This window comes from Brachyistius frenatus, unplaced genomic scaffold, assembly GCF_029030835.1.
Source record: "Brachyistius frenatus isolate BFR_SWC_R1_liver_20210118 unplaced genomic scaffold, ASM2903083v1 Contig_272, whole genome shotgun sequence".
Lineage (NCBI taxonomy): Eukaryota > Metazoa > Chordata > Actinopteri > Embiotocidae > Brachyistius > Brachyistius frenatus.
The window spans coordinates 273,238-294,194 of record NW_027210871.1 but is presented as its reverse complement, the minus strand read 5'-3'; the positions used below and the strand labels follow the sequence as shown (position 1 = coordinate 294,194).

General features: G+C 44.1%; 1 protein-coding gene across 6 annotated transcripts in view; it reads left to right on the top strand.

Moving 5' to 3' along the window:
- The first annotated feature begins 1,734 nt into the window (after positions 1 to 1,734).
- dusp8a (dual specificity phosphatase 8a) overlaps positions 1,735 to 20,957 on the top strand; it is a 44,305-nt gene continuing 25,082 nt past the window's right edge. Inside the window, exons 1-4 of one of the 6 annotated variants that reach the window (XM_069721758.1) lie at positions 6,417 to 6,683; positions 6,938 to 7,122; positions 8,166 to 8,582; positions 20,444 to 20,582. In XM_069721758.1, the coding sequence (XP_069577859.1) occupies positions 8,346 to 8,582; positions 20,444 to 20,582 (376 nt within the window). In that variant the 5' untranslated portion in view covers positions 6,417 to 6,683; positions 6,938 to 7,122; positions 8,166 to 8,345. Of the gene's footprint in view, positions 2,041 to 2,224; positions 2,344 to 4,864; positions 5,641 to 6,416; positions 6,684 to 6,836; positions 7,123 to 8,165; positions 8,583 to 20,443; positions 20,583 to 20,957 lie in introns of those variants that run through there. The other 5 variants (XM_069721756.1, XM_069721755.1, XM_069721760.1 and 2 more) reach the window with 5 other exon arrangements.

Genomic DNA, 20,957 nt, shown 5'->3' with positions numbered 1-20,957 from the left:
TAAATCCAAGTAATTCCAGTCATATGAAACCCCAGAAGTCCAAATGCACACAAACACACTGATGAGTCTTATTTCTGGTTACATGTTACATGTTACATACGAGAGCCCCCTGCTGTAGTGAAGAAATTTCCCCTCGGGGATTAATAAAGTGTATAAAATAAAAAATAAATAAATAAAAAAAAAAAAAATGTGCCAACCATTCCCATTAACACTGCTCGAGGTGAAACACATAGTGCAGTCACATATTTGCACCGCTAGGTGTCAGAATATACAATCTGACTGCCACTGGCATTCAACCGTTTACTCGCACGTTGATGGCGACTGAGAGCAACAGAACAAAGGCTTTCAGTGTAACAAAAGAGAATTGATGATGCTGAATTCAAACACCCACTTATTACAACTGTTTGATTCAATGGTTGAATGAGACACCGTAGATAAATCAGTGTGAATATCTAATATATTGGCTATATTTTTTGAAATATTCTTTATCTATTCTTGTAGCCTCTACATATATCGCCATACATTCGAGTATTTCTGTGAGTTATGCAGACAGACAGTTTTGATGCTTTGTTGAGGAAAGCATTATTGTTCTTAATAATTACACTTCATGAAATTCTCAGGGACTTTAACTTTGGAATTGTTTATCAGAGTCGGCATAAGGACCTCAGCTAGTAAATTCAAAGTCTGAGACAAGCAACCACTTTTAAAATCTGAATACTGGCGTTACATTGCTAAAATGTATTTTATAGTTTGTGTTGCAAACTTTTGCAGATATATACTTTTAATATGAACAGTGATTTTTGAATGATCTTTTGATGTAGTTTGGTTGTTTTCATTTGGATGGAGAAAAAAAAAACATGATTCAAACACTGTCTCCAGGAACATATGTAAAATGTAAATAATATTATCTAAATCAGACTGTACGATCAGAGAAGGTCAACTCAGTGGTTTACAAGTACAATTCATAAAAAATGTGTTGTGCATCTGGTTAAGATAAATACATAAATGTGAATTGAATAGAGAAAACCCTAAATCAGTCCCTGCTGCGGGAAAAGAGAAACACTCATCTGTCAATAGTTTGTCACACAAAACCATATAAGTCAATTTAAGTCAACATAACAGTCCTGCAAATGGTTTTGTTTTGCCTGTATGTTACTCTCAAACTGCAGGTATACCATGTAGATGCAAATAGCATAGTCTACAAGTTTTTGATCTCCAAAAGTTACAGGTATCAAAACTATTTGCATATGTGTGAAGTTTCAGCTAATCTCCACTTTTGATCTAAAATTTTAATAGGCTGAAATAGCACGCATTACTTTCACTCGACTCTTAACACAATTTTGAAAGGTGCTGTATATTCAGTAGCACAAAATATTATAAATGAAATTAAAAAAATTCAATCGTTTGATTTTATGTCATTATTATTATGAATTTTTTTTTTTATCTTGGTTTACTGCAGTCTTCACAGTCCTCATGAGCGCTTCTCCTTTAAAAAAAAAAAAAAAAAGGCCGGACTGTCCCTTTAATCTGTGGATCAGAGTGCTGACGTCACCCAACCCCTAAACCGCCTGCGCTGATTGGCTGAAGGTGACGTCAACCTCACCGTTTCTCTGCCCCCCCCCTCCTCCTCCTCCTCCCCCTCCTGAGCCATGACCTCATCGCTTTAGTTCATGAAAGTGCTAAAGTGCACCTCCTGTACCTAACCCCCCCCCCCCCCCACCTCCCTCCTCCTCCTCCTCCTCCTCTACATACACACTAACAGTTTTAGCCTTTACCTAGCCTAGCTCAAATAATCTACCCCTCCGCGAGCCGACATCGTCTCCTGAGCGGCTGAAGGAGCTCGTGTGTAGCCTGTCACTGCGCTTTCATGCCTCGTTTGTTGCTGGCGCTGTCAGCCTCGGTCAGCTGTGGGCTGCCGTCCCCCCGCTACACCGCCGCCGCCACCAGGTAAACACCGGCCAGCCCCATGAAGACACCGCCGCTGTCCCCTCACACGTGGAGGCCGGTTGAATAACACACAGCAGCTGCGTGGAGCCCGAGGTGAGTAATATGCGCGAGGATGTTTATCGATTAGTACTTTTTTTTTTTTTTTTTTTTTTTTATCAAGTGCGTTGCTACACACGGAGCTAGCTCACGTTAGCACGTCTGTGCTCGTGCCCCCCCCCCCACCACCACCCCCCCTGCAGCAGCGAGTCTGTCAGCGCGCACCCCCCCCCCCCCCCCCTCTCTCCACCACAGTTTAAGTGCGCGCCCGTTTTATAATGGGAATTAAACCCGTCCAGGTTGAAGCTATCGGTGCATTTATTGCGATAATCTGGCTGTTTGCCGTCCCACCATTTGCAGGTAGGTGGAATACGTTTGTATTTTTCTTCCATTTATTGTTAAAATGTGCGCGCTTGTTTATTGTCATCGCAGCCTGCCTGATCAATGGAGCGGTTCGTTTTCGCATGCGGACATATCCACGCGTCATAACAACACAGGGCAGGTTTCCCCCACTCAAACAACGGCTGCTGAACCTAAAATAAGTGTAGTTTTACACGAGTTGATATTAAGTGTATGCAAGGTTTTTTGTAAATGATACAGCCGCTGTCTGCAGTGGAGTCTATTCTTATTTCTAATATAGGTCGGTTTATTATAAGTGCGCTACGACATCTCACCCTCCACCATTGTTTTTTTTTAACGCTATGAAATGTCCCATCCGTTTCTTTGTGCGCCCCCATCTTTCTGTTGCTATGCCCCATATCTGAAGCTGCAGCGTTTGGCAAACAGAATTTTGTATTTACGCAATATATCGAGACACTGTATTTTGCGACAGGAGTTCTCGGCATAATTTGCATCGGTATTCATGTCGTAATTGTTGTTATGGTGAAGTCTGGTTTTGTTATACAACCCTGCAATTTGCAGCAAGCGCGCTGGGAGAATATTGATTAGAGGACAGCAGAAGGCTTTATACCTGGATATGTTGTTTACAGTGTGATGGTGCTGATCTGCTCCACCAGGGCCAAACCAGCAATCGAATTGATCACGGTAACAACACCACTCCTGTTGCCCTGGTTATTTCTAGGGATAAACACCCTTGACTTGTCATTATATTTATCTTTTTTTTTTTGTTTGTGAAGAATTATTTAAATCCAGCTGCTCAGGATGAACCACAAATGGCATGGATAAATTTGAGATGGGTTACAGTCTGGTTTTGGGTATTTATGCCTGTAAGAGCAGCGACAGCAGGATGTTGTGGTTGATATGTTGTCAACTTTTTAGTCAGAGAATCAAAACACTCAGGAAGAGCTGAGACAGAAAGTTAGTCATGGACTAGTTTGATAATTATTTAACAGTTTATTTATTTTTGGCTAGAAAATTGTATCATCTGTGAATATAAGAACACATCTAATAATATCAGCCTAACCAAACGTGATTGCTAAGTCTCATCATTAAATTCTTACTGGTGTCCCAATAGCCCGCCAGCAGCTCAGCGCTGATGGTGCTGGCCTGATGAGCTGCACTGAGCTTTGTTGTGGTCGCTGTTTTTTTTAATAGTGTAGCTACACAGTTAAAAGCCAACTTTGAGTTTGTGAGAGAGCCCGTCGCTCTGAGTAAAGAGCAGCAGATTCTACGATGATGTAACTGTTTGTGGTCTAAACAAACAAGTCATGTCTCTCATTGTATGGGACTAAGAGCCGCCTTTCTATCAGCCTACTCAAGGCTGTGGCCACAGGTGACGTTATGCAGGGAGTTAATGAATAACCTGGATGGTATTACATCACCGCTGGTTGCCCTCCAGTTGCTCTCTTTGTGTGTGCCTGATGTCTGATATGGCTTTATGGAGCTGGCCCATCATGCTTAGCTCATGGTTCTGTATGAAAGGCCCATGAATTTGCCTGCGTGGATTGTCCCATTTTATGGAGATAAAGTTACTTCCTCGAGTTTATTTTATTATGTATTACAAAGAAGCCCTTTTGTTATCAGTCATTTATTGTCCGCTGTAAAGAGAGTGACGATAAAGTCTGTCAATGATTTGTGTGACTGTGTTTTATTTGACAGGAAGGGAAAATGCATGCAGCTATGAGATTTCATCTCTGTTTTGTTGTCAGAAAACAAGGGGTTGCAATCATTTTACCTCTAGATCTGTAAACAATAATTATTTAGATTTGTTTTATTATTATTCATCTGTTGAATGTTTTTTGATTAAAAAAAATCAAATCAGTGTTAATATAGCATATTTTGATACTTGTAACAGACGACAGAGTTGATGTGAGGTTGTGCTTGATTTATGCTTTTCTATGTGATATTTCTGTAATATAGAGTATGGCTCTCTTGTTTCCTATGACAAGCAGCTGAAATTCCCAGTACTGAGGAGGATTTCTTGTTACATTCAGCCATATAAACTTCCCCATAGAGGTTAGAAAAACTCCTCAAAATGGACCAGTTGATCTGGTTCTTCTGCCTTCAGTCAATCATCAAGGTGTAACTGCATTGTTTTAACATTGAGGAGGTGCACAACCTCATCTGTACAGATCTTTTGACCACGTGAGCTTGTTTGCACTTCAAAAAAGTGGTGAGACAAATGTAAAAAAAAAAAAAAAGTGATGTGACGTCTGAGACGAGACTAGAACGGGTCAGAGAACACATCAGGCGGCGAATAAAGCAGAAATATTTCTAATCTACATGTTGTAGGCTAACTCGCTGTATAATCCCTTCATTCGTCAGTTAAGGGACCGTGATGTCTTCGCTGCAGCCGCACAGCTGAAGTTGAGAGAATCTATTTTAAGTGTGCGCTCCACTGTCACTTTTAGCTTTCCTTCCCTCTTGTATCCTCATCCAGCATCAGCACCAGTAGCATCCCATCACCATCACCCTCCCCGTGCCCCCTGATCACCCCAGCCGGGCTGTTTCTATGGCAACAACAGAATCTGCTCCGGGCCTGGACACACACACACACACACACACACACACACAAACGCGCTGTGTCTGTCTCTCTGCTTTCTCTCCTCTTTGCTTGTTTTCCTGCATTCAGCCGGAGCCTCGCAGCAAGATCCTGGCTGCTGCTTGAGCTTATTTGGTTTTTTTTTTCTATGTTTCCTGATCTTTCCTGCCTGGAAGACACTTTTGCATGTAGTGGATGTGTTGTGGTTGTTATGCTGAGTAAGCTTGCTGAGGTTTGGGCCCCCCCTTCCTACATCATCCCATCCTCTCATTTCTCTCCCTCTCCGTATTCAGATATTTTCGTGTGTCTATATTCTTCTCTTTGTATTCTTCTCTGCACATTCTCTCCAGTCCCCTTCTTATGGTCACAGTCAGGTTCCCCTGAGAACAAAGGTACCGTAGGATGATTTTCTAGTGGTGTAGAAAGGTGCAGAGCACCACTCGCTCACTGCCACACATGTAAACCTGCACGGTCCTCCCCTCCCCATCTCCGCTCACTGCACAAGAGCAAGAAAGAGAGTGATAGAGGAGGAAGGAGGGATTCAGAGAGAAAAAGTGTGAGACTCTGGGTGGGTGGGAGAGCAGTCGCCATTAGACATATGCAGTGTCAGATGCTGTGTTCAGCAGCAGGAACACAGAAGCGGATAGAGAAAGATTCACACCCCTGGATGCCGTGTTGTTGTAGCTGCTTGACTGAAGGGCTCCCTGCCATATAAGGTACGGTATGACAGGTGATGGGGCAGGTCGCAACGTGGCAGGGGCCGTTTCTGGTAAGGGAGCGTTGGCATTGCAGCAAGGCTTAGTATTTCTGCAGGATGGATGTTCGGCTGCACATTATTGGAACATGTCACTATGTCAGTATTTTTGTGTCGCTGCAGGTCACACAATTGTGCTTTAGCATTGCTGCAGAAGCCGGCACTGTTATTACTGAATCACACACAGTTTTTTTTTTTTTTTTTTTTTTTTTTAAACTACGGTATAAGCTATGTTATACTTGTGCGCAGAAGTGGGTGTTTTACCTCCAACCTTCATTGACTGTCTGGATTTGTGTTACAGCTTGCTCGTATCTTGTGCTTTTTTTTCTGTACCTACTTTGTGATACAGCAGCAGTTTGGCTGTGTTTACAGTGTGGGTAGTTGCTGCTGTCTATTTAGCTTCTTTTTTTTTTTCCATGTTCTTGTGCTGCTGCTCTTGCATCAGGCAGGTTGCCAGGCAGTAACAGCATGTGTACATCTATGTTCAGCCTTGGTCAGCAGCATGTAGGAAACATAGGCCTTTGTGACAGGAAATCAGGGTCTAGAGGAATGATGCAAGGTCTGATTGTCTTATCTTATCTGATGACATTATCTTCTCCACATTCATGTCATGAGTTCGGTGCTAGTTAGTTTAGGAGAATGTTTTTCTTTCCCCCTATTTCTCCGTCACTCAAGCGTCTCTCTTAATGACTCTCCCTCTTTTTCTACATCTCTTTCCTCGCTGCTTCATCTCCACAGCTGTCTCCTTCCTCACCTTGAGCTGGCTCAGTTGCTAGGCTGGAGAGATCCTTGCTGAATAACATCCTTTGCTACCTCCCCTCAGCTCTCCTCCATCCCTCCCTCCCTCCCTCCCTCTCTCCACGGTGCATGTGTCAGAACACAGGTGAAAAGTTTCAGAGCAGAGCTGCCTGGATGTCTTCCCAAGACACTACTGATCAGAAGACAGCGTTTCTCCACATCTCCTGTCGCTCAGTCTCGCCCACCTTCTCACCGCTGTTGTTGAAAGTTTTTATTTTTCGGCCTCACTTCGAATGCGTCTCTGCTTATTTGTCATATCGCAAAAGAACATAAAGTCTTCTTATCCTCACGACACATTTTTTTCTGTTTGTAATTCCCCCTCTTTAATTTAAGTGGACATGTTGATTGATTTGATAGCATGTTTCTGCTGTTAAATTATGCAAAAGTGTTTATCTTTGTCTACTTTTCCTCCCTCCGCTATCTATTTCTACACCTCTATCGCTCATACTCTCCCTTTTCAGCCGTGGTTTAAACCTCCATTTAGGCATTGGGGTAAATGAGAGGGGGCCCATTCATTTTTCATGACACCGCGTGCCTGTGGATGAATAAAACAACATGGCGGCATTCACATTCTGACCTTCTCACTTGTCGCATGACACCTGGTTGACCAAAGAAGCGGTCCTCAACCTGCATAGGTTTTCTATTGGTATGTTATCTCATACAAAGGGTTCTGCGGTTTTATCATGGTTATGTGCAGTCTTGCGTGCACGCACAAACACAGGCACCGGTTCACTTCTCACACACACTTGCAGTCATTGGTCTTTCAGCGCTGATAAATGATCGCACGTGTGCGTGTGTGTGTGTGTGTGTGTGTGTGTGTGTGTGTGTGTGTGTGTGTGTGTGTGTGTGTGTGTGTGTGTGTGTGTGTGTGTGCGTGTGTGTGTGCATTTCATGTTAAATGTACAAGTGCTGTGAATGTGAGCACGGAGGAGATGGAAGCGATTAGAAGTGATAGATAGGAGGAGGCAGTTCACGTTTATGGACAATTTTCTGTAGCACGCGCACACACGCACGCACACACACACACTCACACACTCACACACACACAGGATGTCACACAGGCCCTTCGCCTGTGTCCAGACCTGCTCTCTGAATTCCCCGGGCTTAATTTATCTCACGCCCTCAGTTTCCTGTTTCATGAGCTATTACACAAGAGACCCTCGATCAGCAGCCACCAACCTTCACACACATTTACACTGACACGCACACACACCTGTGCTTTATTGTTGTTCGTGTCTAATTTAAGTCTTTGGCTTTGTGTATGGGAGTGTGATATTCCTTCAGATCTCAGGACTGATAAATCTGGATCATCCAGTTGGCTTTTAAGTCTGTAAATAACTTTCATATTCATGTTTAGCATTGTGGTTATTTTAATATGCGAGGTGCTCAAAGACAATACAAAAACATAACAATATTTCAAGTATCAGACTCGGCTTTGGAAATTTATAAGTAATGGATCTGTCATTGTCACTTTGCAGCAGTTGGGTCTGAAGGTTTTTATTTGTTGCCCTGGCAACGTGCCTTTTCTGATCATCAGCTGTCTCGTCATCAGCATCTCAGAAGTGAAAGTGGCAGTCTTCAATGTCAACTGTTAGCCAATAATAGCGTTGAGATAAATCATTGAATGCCACGCTTACTGACACCTCTCTGATTCTTTTCTAACTGTAACATTTTCTTCTCTTTCTTTAGGCACCATGGATCTCTTAGCGCCTGCTCCAGTGGTAGCCCTCCTCCGCTGACCTCGCCTCCTCTTCCTCCCCATCTCTTCCTCCACCTTTCCCTCTCTCATCTACCCCTCTTTCTTCAAACCCCATCCCTTATTACCCCCACGTCTGTGACCTCGGGTTACCTCTCAGCCCTTCCTACATCATGGCAGGGGAGAAAGGGCCCAATAAGCGAAGCGCCATGGACATCAAGCGCCTGGCCAGCCTGATCCAGAGAGGGACGGGCCGCTTGCTGGTGATTGACAGCAGGACGTTTTCTGAGTACAACGCGTCACACGTGCAAGGTGCAGTCAATGTTTGCTGCTCAAAGTTGGTGAAGAGGCGACTGCAGCAGGACAAGGTTTCTGTCACCGAGCTGCTGCAGCTCAACGGCAAGGTGAAGGTGAGTTAAAGCTCAGTTAAAGATACCTGACAGTTGATTCCTTTCTGGTGGTAGGATGTGATGCCACTGATTAGAGAGCCTTTCCTCTTAAGTGCAGACTGTTTGAGTGGCAAGCTTCCACCTTGCTGATAAGAATGAGACACGTCAGTCCCACCATGTTAATAATCTGAAACATAACCCCTGTAAAATGGTGAATTATAGTCTCGCATACACTTCTTACATAAAACGAGATATAACATTTTATTTAATGGGCTTCAGAGGAGCTGGTAGGTCGCTTTTGTTACCTCTGGGCAGAGCCGGACTGGCTGTATCCCCTCCTTCTAGTCTTTGTGCTAAGCTAACTGGCTGCTACATGTTTACTATACAGCACTGGATTAATATTCTCAAGCAGTCAAGGATTTCATCACTAAAGGCATGATTTGATGTTTGCCATTTCTTTAACGCAGTACTTTATGGGCCTGATTTACTAAAGGTTTGCGTGTATAAAATCACGGGCAAACTCCACACCACCCGCAAAAAAATGTCCAAGCAGATCTACTGATGACGTGCAGTGAGGATCGCGTCTTTCAAATGTGCAATTTAACACAAGTTGTCCATTTCGCGTGTTTGCCTGCATGCATATGTAATATTCGGTGTTTCTGCTTGAAGGTGCAAAATACCGGAAGGGGGCATGCAAATAGAACAATTTAGCACCCGCAACGATATTTACTAAACCTGAAAGTAGAAATAGGAGAAGTGATTGCGTGTATTTTAGTACGACTGAAAGGAACATATTAATCACATGTGCAAATCTGGAGAGACGACACTTATTGTGGTGAGAAGAACGTGGTTTTACACCCGTGGAAACATTTTTGAGATGTCAGAGGGCAAAATTATTCAGACATATGGTTTGCCCAGCGATGACATTTCTGAGTTATTGAATGAACTGAATGGTGATTGACAGCCAACAACAAGGAGGAGCCGTGAAATTTAAAAAAAAACTTCTTACGACTCAGCATTGTCCTGCCTCTGCGTCGTTCCAGCGTATCGCTGCTTGGATATCCCGCCCAGTCCTGTTATTCAGGTGCTCTGTCAGAGGTGCTGAATGTGTTCTGCAGAATTCACAGGTGACTTCATAAGGTTCACGAGCACTCGCGAGCTCCTGAATGAGACGAATTCACCTGCTCATCGCAGAAAGATGTGGACCTGCTGATCGGTGTTTCTTAGAGGATCTCATCCACTGTCTCTCCTCTTTCATTTGCCGACATTTTTATTATTAATCCTTTTTTTCGCCATTTTTTTTTCCCCCAAAGGTTTTTCCCACAGTATTGACTTCCTGCCTGATAATCTGCTACATAGTGGTTTGCTCTTGTTATGTTTATATTTCTTAATTTCAATGGGATCAGATTTCCTTTTCCTTTTGCAGACGCTGTTTTCCATTGCTGGAATCACTTTAACACACGCAAACCCCTCATTTAAATACAGCGATTTACACCTGATTTCAATGATGCAATTACTCATAGTAAATCACCTGCAGAACGGGTTCAAAAAAAAAAAGTGCTAACTTTTGGAAGGAACATGCAATTTAGTACCCGTTATTTGAGATCTTACTAAATCTGGCCCTATGTGTTTCGTGATTTGCCCCTCGACAGACTAATAAAACAAAGTGCCAGTGCCAAGTAGACTTCAGGGAAATACCTCTGACATGCAAAGAAAAACTGGTACATTTATAACTGAGTGTGTCCGGACGAGTCGACATAATCGTGCTCGTTTCTGCAGCGGTAGCGCAGGAATGCAAAACATGAATAGAACTGTGACTGCTGTGACAATATATACATTGTTGAGGAAATGTCAGTTTTAAATGAAAATAGACCCACATAAAATATGTTGCTTTGGGTCTGTTGCTCAAAGGTCAAGGGTCACATTTAGGAGGTATTCCTTACTTCAGTAGTTTGCAGCTGCTTGTATCATGCATGCATTGTGCAGCCCGGTGCACTAAGTGGGAGTATTAACACTTTCCTTGAACCAGTGGCGTCAGATTCAAGTTCCCATGTCAGCAAGTCGTCACTCTGTTGAAGTGTCCTTGAGCAAAATACTGACTCTGTAGGTTTGTCCGATTACCACCAACAACCTGACCCATGGACCGCTGTGGTTCTGGATTGGCATCTTCTGTGCTAGCCCAGGCCTGCACCGCATCAGTGGGTGCTATATTTGGCGGGCATGCGGGCGTACTGTAGATTTGTTGCTTATCAGTGGCCATGAAATCGGATCCTCCAGCTTTCCATGACTTCTCCTCCGAATATGACAACCTATTTTCCATGGCCTGTCCACCCGTGGCATGCTGACTCCTATATTTTTAGTCTCTGTGTGAAACTGAAGGAACTCTGAGAGGGGAAACCTAAGCAGGGTGAAGTTGGTGTGTTTTATATGTGGGATGTGTTTTGTGTCCTCATGTACAGGTAGTTGGTGTGTGCATGCATCACCCAACAGTTTTACATGATTGAATAAAGGCAACAACAAGGCCGTGGAGGAAATGACGGGCGACGTTTCTCTTCCTGGCTCCAAATGTTATTTTTAGGCATTTCACTTTTAACCACGTTACACCCAACGCAATATAACAATGATTCACTCTCATTGCCGATGGCACTTATCAGGTGATAGAGATTTTTTTGTGAGGTGTGACACAGAATGGCACTTCTTAAAGGGTTATTGTTGTTTTTTTGTTGTTTTTTTTCCTGGTTGCCTGGAACAGGTCAGAGTGTTGGACCTGTTGGCTATCTCATCCTGAGACCTGTTTATGAGAGTAATTTATGACCTGCTCCCATTTTATGCTGTGTAGACACCGCGTCTGTCCTGGAGTTGTAACTGACTCTCTATTTCAGTCAGATGACGAAAAACTTAAATCACCAAAAACACACCCTGCCAACAAAATGGCAAATAATTACACATTATTGCTGTAGATTACACTTTAACACTTGTAGGTGACTGACACTTCCTTTCTAGTTACATGGTAAAATGGAGAACGGTGAATTATTGTTACTTTCTCAAGTAAAATGACCTACAGTTCAGCTAATAGCATCTGGTACTTTGGCCTGTGTGCCAGGTGTTTCACAGCCACTCTTTATTGGAAAGGCTTCAGGCAGTCACAACCATATGCCTTTCTTCTCACCCAAAATTTACCATTATTAACTGAACAAGGATCTTGTATAACACCTCTTGTGTTCGTGCACTCTGCCAGACTGAGTTAGGGTTAGCCTGTGGCCTGAAGTCCTCACGGAAGATCCTGCATCTCGGAGTGTTTGACTCATCCCGACTGAAAGACCCGATTTTGCTCAGCTCAATAATGGTGTTATTTTGGGTTGCGATGATGTATGACCTACTCTTACAAACTACAGATTTAGACAGAAAAGCAACAACAAAGAGAAAACAACAAGAGGAGCTGAGGGCGTTGAAGAATTGGATTGAGTCAGTTTGAGTTTCATTACTTTTGTCAGTGCAGCAAACTCGAATGTGTTTCTATGCTGGGTCTATTGGGTTCTCTCTGCGTGGGGCCCTGTGCCTTGCAGATCTCACACTGTGGCACCCCACAGAGCCATGCTTCCTCCCTGATTTCTCTCACTTTCAGTCTCATGACAGCCCTGCCTGTCTGTCTGTCTGTCTGTCTGGCGTAACCATAGCCTGCAGCCTCTTACCACCAGCCTGTTCCTTCATCGTTTATTCAATTTTCTTCTCCCTGTCTAGTGTTGCCCCATGGCTGGTTTGTTATTATCCATTCCCCACCCCCAGTAAAGAGGATAAGGCTGGTGATTAATGCTAGGCTGGATAAAGCTGGAACTAGCCGGGTGAGAGAGGAGGGCCTGACAGACCCAGACTCTTTTGTTATTGGCTAAGCATGACATCATCCCTTTTGTGTGGCCACTGGCAGGCCGCGGGCTGGGCACGTGCAGACTGGTTGTGTGGTGTTAAAGCCAGCTCCTAACTAACCCTTCACACACACACACACACACACACACACACACACACACACACACACACACACACACACACACACACACACACACACACACACACACACACACCATCCTTATACCCCCCACATGGCTCTGAGCATCGCCAGGAGCTGCCTCAGCCAGCCAAGACAGCAAAGGACACCATTGTGGCTCTTTGTTGGGGAAGTGAATGCAGGAAGCGGGAGAGCAGCATTGAGGGTATTCATGGATGGGCTGCTGCCTCCGCCTCCTCCCCGGCTGCCTCCCGCCTCACATCCCATTGAGAACTAATAGCCTGCATCCCCCAAGGCGCTGCACTCACCGTCTTTCATAGGAGCTCCCAAAGCTTTGGTTAACTGAGCTGAATGAACAACTCTGACCAGCACAGCAGCAATCAAAATGGTGTCTTCTTTCTTCCGCCTTTCACATCCCATCTCTTCATAACCTCTTTATTAATGCTCTCTATTGATGTAGGTCAGAGAGAGCTGGATACAGTAGGTTACGTGGTGGAGGACCTCTGCTGGGAGAGTGATGGCACAGGCTTAGTTGGGAATGGTGCTTCCTCGTGCCTTTTCTGACAGGCTGGAGGGCAGGCGGCTGGTTTCTTGGCTTAAGCCTGGCTAATCCCTGCTGCTGTGACAGGGACAGCCGGCCAGGCAGGCCTGACAGATGGACCAGAGGTTTTCACTACCAGCAACCAGCCTGGGGAAGCACCCATGCTCCTGTATGTAGGCAGCGGAGCCACAACTCTTATGAATGGGACCCAGAGTAGCTGGGAGAACACAGCAGCCACTCATAGAGACACACACCTCTCTTACAAGTTGTCACATGCTGGAATGTGGTGGAACTTTAAATATTTATAACCACAAGTGTTTCCAGTGTTAGGTTTTTGTGTCAGAGGACACAAATAGAGCCAGAAATTCTGCGATTTTCCATTTTTGATGGAACGCGGAAATTGGGTGGATCGGCACACTGACCTCGATGAGTGGATCAGGTATCAGCCAGATGTGACCGATCCACATTCAAAACATTTTTTCTCAGTGTCCTTGTAATACGTAGAAGTTTCCGCTAACAAAATCTGAACACATTGATCTCCACGCAGATTTTAAATAGAAGAGAAAAAAAGAGAGTCCAGAATCAGACAAATGCTGGAATCAGCACTGGAAAAGGAAAAATTGGATTGTTGCAGGCCAGTTTCTTTGCAGGGGATTTGGGTTGGATATTTATGGCTAAAGAAATTAACTAACATTGTAAATCAATTTCACTGATGTAGCTTTGAAACATTTGGTCAGTGCATCAATAAGACAATTGACAGAAAATGAATTAGCAAGTTTGAAAAGGCAAATAATCATTAAGATAATTGATAAAAAAAAAAAAAAAAAATAATTGAAGAATGGTGTTTTTCTGTGTGTGATTTCTGCACTATTAATCAGATTAAACAAGCATTTTGAAAATGTTAACACTCAGGGAATTCATAAACTCATGCATTTTTAACAGATTTCTGGATTCATCAGATCAATCAATAATTTAAATAATCCCTGGTTGCAGCCATGCGAGTATGTCATTCGAAGGTCAGTCCAACACTTGCAATTTCATTCTAGTATTTCTTCAACTGTTGTGATACCCAAAATATTAGACATGATAATGAACAGTAGCCCAATTATTATTGTTTGGTGTAATGGCCACGTAGGAATAAAGCAAGCCAAGCAGTGGGTCTGTGATCATGTCTGTGATCTTAATTGGTAGGATTGGCTGAGTGCCCAGCTGCACAGGGAGAGACTGCACGTGACCAACTAATGCATTTATGCAATGAATAAGATCTCCATCAATTCCACTGATGACGCACCATATGCCGTGTTTATCCTCCCCGCTAAGGGGAGGGGCCGTAATGGCACATGATGGGAAGTCCAAGGATGATTTGGAGATTCAAGGGACGAGTATTCCTGAGATTTTATGATAAAATAAACAAAGGAAATGAGACTGTTATTTCAATGTTAGACGCAGGGCAAAGACATTGATCTCTGGAAATAACCACGGATACAGAAGTTTCCAGGAGCCACAGTACAGTATTTCAAAACGAAGGAGAACACACGAGTGTTTTGTGTGTCATCAGCCTTGACAGTAGCAGCAGAACTGAGAACTTAGTTGATGACTCACCGCGCCGATTGTTTCCCAGATGACCACGAGGGCAAATCTGGAAGTTTTCAGTACGTTTCATTCACATTTTTCCTGGAATAAAGACGCCACAGCCGGCGGTGTTTTTTCTACAGAGACGAATATGTCATGTGTTGGCTTTGATGAGGTCATGTCATGAATCACTGTTTGCTTTAAAGACAGACACTCACATTCTTCTGTATGGGTTTAAACTTGCACAACAGCATCCCAAAGTAAAATTAACATTTATGTAACATACATTTTGTTTTTATTTCCTAGGTTAGGGAATGCTTCAGAGTTGATTTGAGAATGTGAAATGTTGTTTCCATTATATCAAACATAAGGAAGAAGGTACGGTACAACTGATCAGCAGCATGCATGTTGTCTTTATATACAACAGTTCAGTCTGAGTGTGAGAGAAAGAGAGAGAGAGAGAGAAAAACTGTATACTTGTATATAAAAGGACGCAGGCATTACTTGCATCTGAACGTGTAACCTGTGTCAGGCCTGGTTTGTGTGTGTGTGTGTGTGTGTGTGTGTGTGTGTGTGTGTGTGTGTGTGTGTGTGTGTGTGTGTGTGTGTGTGTGTGTGTGTGTGTGTGTGTGTGTGTGTGTGTGTGTGTGTGTGTGTGTTAAATGTTCCCTGACATTCAGGGGTGTGAAGGTGTGACCAGATCAGGTGACCAGATCTCTGAAATGGTCAGAAATGACCTCACACTGCACATGCACAGAGGCATCAGGAACTTTCACCACCCTGCCACATATTCACATCCTTGTCTAAAACACACACACACACACACACACACACACACACACACACACACACACACACACACACACACACACACACACACACACACACACACACACACACACACACATACAGTGCAATACTGTCCTTTCAAGGACTTTCCAGCAATGACATTAATTCCCCATCTCATAAACTTTATCATCATTTTCAATATAATCCAAATTCATGTCCATAAACCCAGGGTTAACTTCACAATACTTTATATCCCTCTCTCGCTTTTTATGAGCACACTTGGTCCTCACAAGGATAGAAGCACAAGACCTCCATGACACACACATCACACCTGCTGAAGCGTACATGGAAGTGGCAGCTGCCAGTGCCAGTCAATGACATCATCTGTCCCCTGGGTGATAGCTTTACAGTGGAGAGCGATACATGTTGCACTCTGTGTGGCGGAGTCTTAAACTTGACAGGTACGCTGTGAGGAGAGGTCACCGCCTCGCAGCAGGTCCTCTATCCATATGTAATGTACTGTATGTAGTGTTGTGTCAGGTGTTGTATGTTTGCAGAGTGCTCAGTCATTATAAAAATGTGAGAAATGTGCTTATAAATCTATCAAAATATGAAGTGAATTGGATTATGCATTAATCATTTTATTTGTCTGCATTTGATATGAGGGGAGAAGATCTGACTCATGTGCACAGATCTCATTTAAAAAAAAAAAAAAAAAAGGTTTGCATCGCAATGCACACTGTGTTTTAATTCCTGTGTCCCTTGAGTTCCTTTAGAGCTCAGAATTTACAACTTAAGATGAAACCACTGTTAACTGAGGAGGGTTCATACTGCAGTCATCTTGTTTTCTGTGCAGTGGACACACTGAGAGGACCCAGACTGCGCTTCAGGAATGTGGGTCCATTTTTAGACTGTTTATGCTGATGTTTTGTCACAGACCAGTTCACACACAAACACTCACACTGCCCCACTCAGCACTGACCTTGTCGCTGGTCAGCAGCACTACTGAGGTCACGAGGAAACCATGTTTCCATGTTGTGTTTCTTGCACAAGAGCTTACCGTACGCCAGGGCCGTGTTTCCACCGTTCCACAATATCTTTTTGTTGCAAACTACTTGTCATCTATGTTTCATGGTGCGCCCTGTGTGTGTGTGTGTGTGTGTGTGTGTGTGTGTGTGTGTGTGTGTGTGTGTGTGTGTGTGTGTGTGTGTGTGTGTGTGTGTGTGTGTGTGTGTGTGTGTGTGTGTGTGTGTGTGTGTACACAGACTGTCCCTACAGAGGAACATTGACAGTAAGGCCAGGCCTTGACTCTCAGTCTTGTCTCAGGCCTTGTTTTTCTCCCACTCCTTACGTATACATATAACACAAGGTCAGTTAGAAACACGCACAGACTTCTGTCCCTTTTGCTTAACACCTTCATTTCTTGTCTTTCACAGTCTCCATTTCTCTTTTTTTCTAAAGTCACATATCTCACACAAAGGATTCTCTCTGTCTCTTGCTTCCTCTTCTATTTATGTATCGCCTTCTTGCCGTCTTCCTCTGCAAAGGACAGGAGAAAAATAACTCTTCTCTGTGACCACTCCTTGTTCATGTCCTGCTGTGATGCCAGCCTCCAGATCCTTAAGAGAAAGTGTGGGTGCAGCAGGATTTAAGCATTTGGTCTGCCAGTGCCACCTTCTGTCCCTCTTATTTCTCTCCCTCCTCCCTCAACTCTCCCTCTGATCCTTTCCTCGCTTCCTCTTCCTTCCTTTCTTCCCCTGTTTTCCTTCCCTTCCAGTGGCATTCCTTGTTTACCTGCAGTATGCATGCGTCAGGGAGCCCGTGCCAGCACTGTAATAGTAGTGATGCTGTAGCACTGCAGAGGGATGTGGGAACTGTGCTGTTGCTGCAGTCTTAACAGCCAACCCGAGTCCTGGGTCATTGACCTCTAACACTGCAGCAAACTCTGTGCATATCACCGTGTTAGCAGGACATGTGGTTTCAGTCATTCAGGCAAAATGTAAAGCATAGCCCATATTCTACTATCTGTACTGTCATTCATCCACTCACTATTCATACATACTATTTAATATAGAGGCTGTATATTTTCAACTCACAGGGAACACTTCCTAAGCTGGTGAGCACGAAGGATTTCAAATAGTAGCCCCAATAGTTTTGCACATGAAGACATACAGTTTATTGCATGTACAGTAAGTAAAATTGCTAATCAGATATAACTTGTTTTATAAAATATGAACGGATGCTTTTTCGACCGTAACGGACTGATAAACAGTTTTTACTGCTGCACAACCTGAAAAAGAAACTTACTGCACTGTGTAGCTGATAAACGGAGTGTGTTGTGCACGTACATGCAGTTAAAGGCCTGTAATCCCCAGGCATTGAGATCGGGCTCCCAAATTAGATCTGATCCCATTAGGATCATTAGCCATAATTACCCAGGGTTACTAAAAATGGAGGGAGCAAGGGATTTAAAACAAAGAAAAAGAAACGTGAAGACGAATGTGCATCCGGGGGGAAAAAAATAAAAATAACTGTGTGCCATGGACAGGTAAAGGCAGAAGTAAGAAAACATAGATGCAGTGTATTTTCAATTTGTAGCATTACAGTGATGTGTTTCTGACAACGTCATCCTGACTACCCGCAGGCCCTCTCTACTAACTAGTGCTATTTTATCTTTTCATATCGCTTGATATGTTTTATGTCAAAATATACTGAGCAGGTCATCTGTGTTTTATGCAGTTAATAACCAAATTATTATGGGGGGTATTTTATGCCTTTATTATAAAGCTGACATTAGAAGAATGACAGTAAATGAGGGGAATGACCAGAAACCAAGGTCTGCTGCTAGACTCTTAACCAGGGACCGTCGCTTCACATTCGTTGGCCACCCGGGTGCTTCAATAAACAATAATTTAAAGAGTAAGCCTCTTTGTGGTGTCTCAATAGCCTGATGATAAGAAAGCAAGTTTCTCATGACTGATGCTATACAGTTCAGGTTTGCTTTAATGTCAGTATTGGTGTTGGATGCAGGCAGGCAGAGTGACTTCTCACCAGACTTCACCGCCTGACCTTGTCCTGTCTAAATCGCCTGCCTGCCTGGCTGTCTTCCAAGCCTTTCTGCTACAGCTGCTCTGTAAGCAGAAACATTATCAGGCGCACACTCCATGCGCACCGTGGAGCTGTGTATACCACCAGCGATCACCAGTGTGCGTTTTAGCACGCCCGGAGAGTGAAGAGGCGGCTGGGACGCACTTGGAAAAAGTGGGATTTACCTGGAAGCTAGCGGCTAATTCAACGACACGTTGTAGATGAGGATGGTGTTCTTTTTGTTTATTGAAGTAAACAAAGAAACGTCTCATCCTCGTCCCCCTCCATCGTCTGTGTCCCCTCCTACACCTCCTCCTTTTTTCCTCACCTTCCCTTTCCTTCTCTTGATTTTCAGCTTGCATCTTTCTCCATCTCTCCTCCATCGTTCGCTGCCCCACCGTTCCCACCCTCTCCATCCCTTCCTCCCTTGAGCTAGCCCTCCTTCCCCCTCCCTCTCCCTTCTCCTGTCCAGTGGCTGTTCAGTGATGCAGTGATTCATAGCTGCAGTAGGTGCCGCTTGATGGTCACATGACCAAACCCTGCCTGACAACATGGGGAACAACACAGCCTGGCTAGTGTGTGTGCGCAGCCACATGCACATGCTCACACTCCCTCGTGCAAACGCACACACAGAAACACTTTGTCACATCAGCGCATGCTCACATCCTCTCGTCTTTCTCCCAATCTGACGTAAACAGCGTCACTTGGATGCACTGGATGCCAGTACCCTTCACTATGTGGCCTTTATATTACCCACCATTACAACAAACAACCCTCTCAGCAGTATCTGCGCAATAAATATTACCGTCACAGTTGCACGATGCAACACTTGGCCCTCATGCATTATTTATTGTCCTGTGCTTCAGCTTCATAACTTACTCTTGAATCACCTGGAGTTCATCCTGCTTACTGTTGCGGTTACCGGCCCATGTTTATTGTCACAGCTCCCAGCAGTGTGTGTGTGTGTGTGTCAGTTTATTTTATTTTCTTTGACGCTGCTTCCTGCTCAAAATGAGAGCAGCAGAGTGGTCGAGTGTGTGAGGAAATTATCTCAGGGTCAGATAGTCACGGGTTCGGTACATGCTGCAGCTCATTTATCATTTTCATTTCGCTGACGCTTTTATCCAAAGCAACTTACAATAAGTACATTTCAACCGTGAGGGTACAAATTCAGAACAACAACAATCAAGAAAGCACAATTTTCTTCAAGATAGCCAAACTTCAAAGTGCTATAAGTAAGTGCCATTTTAAGTGCTACTATTCAAGGTAAAGTCGGAAGGTGTGTTTTTAGTTTGCGGCGGAAGATGTACAGACTTTCTGCTGTTCTGATGTCGTTGGGGAGCTCATTCCACCATTTAGGAGCCAAGACAGCAAACAGACGTGATTTTGTAGAGTGTTTAGCTCGCAGTGAGGGAGCAACAAGCCGATTGGTAGCTGCAGAGCGGAGTGAACGGGCGGGGATGTAAGGTTGGACCATGTCCTGGATGTAGACTGGACCCGATCTGTTCGCAGCACCAATGTTTTGAAACGGATGTGGGCGGCTACTGGTAGCCAGTGAAGGGAGCAGAGGAGCGGAGTAGTGCGAGTGAATTTAGGGAGGTTAAAGACTAGTCGAGCTGCTGCGTTCTGGATGAGCTGCAGAGGACGAATGGCATTAGCAGGTAGACCTGCCAGGGGGGAGTTACAAGTAAGTTCATGTGCTGCATGTGTGTGTGCCCCAAATTAATTAATTCCCAATTACAGTTCCCACTGTGCCAGTTGTGCTGGTTGGAATTCCAATCATATGAGCTGACACTCTCATCCTTGTTGGTGGTGGATCCTTGTTTTTATTTTTCAGAGCAGTTTTCGAATTAACTCTCCTCTCTTCCTTGTTGTTTATCTTTTGTGCAGGTGGAGCTGGGCAGGAAGCAGGAAGTGGTGGTTTACGACCAGAGCTCCAAAGAGGCGGGGCATCTGTCCAAAGATGGCTTTGTGCACATTCTCATGGGAAAGTTAGAGGGCACCTTCTACAAAGTCTCCCTGCTCACTGGTACGTGTGTGTGTGTGTGTGTGTGTGTGTGTGTGTGTGTGTGTGTGTGTGTGTGTGTGTGTGTGTGTGTGTGTGTGTGTGTGTGTGTGTGTGTGTGTGTGTGTGTGTGTGTGTCCTTATGAGTGGGTGCTAAATGTATAAGCATGTGTGTGATGATGGTGGTGTGATCAAAAGTCTCCCTCCTCGATACAGAATGGACTTTTTATATCTAAAAGCCTCAATCTTTGTAGAAGGCTCAAACTTTGTAGATGCATCATCCCTTTATTTGGACAGCCAGCAGGTGCACTGTTGTCATTGCACAGTTTGGTCAGAAGATGTCACTGATGAGCACCATAAGTGTTCAGTCATATTCGAGCAGTTCTTCCTCATTTCCTA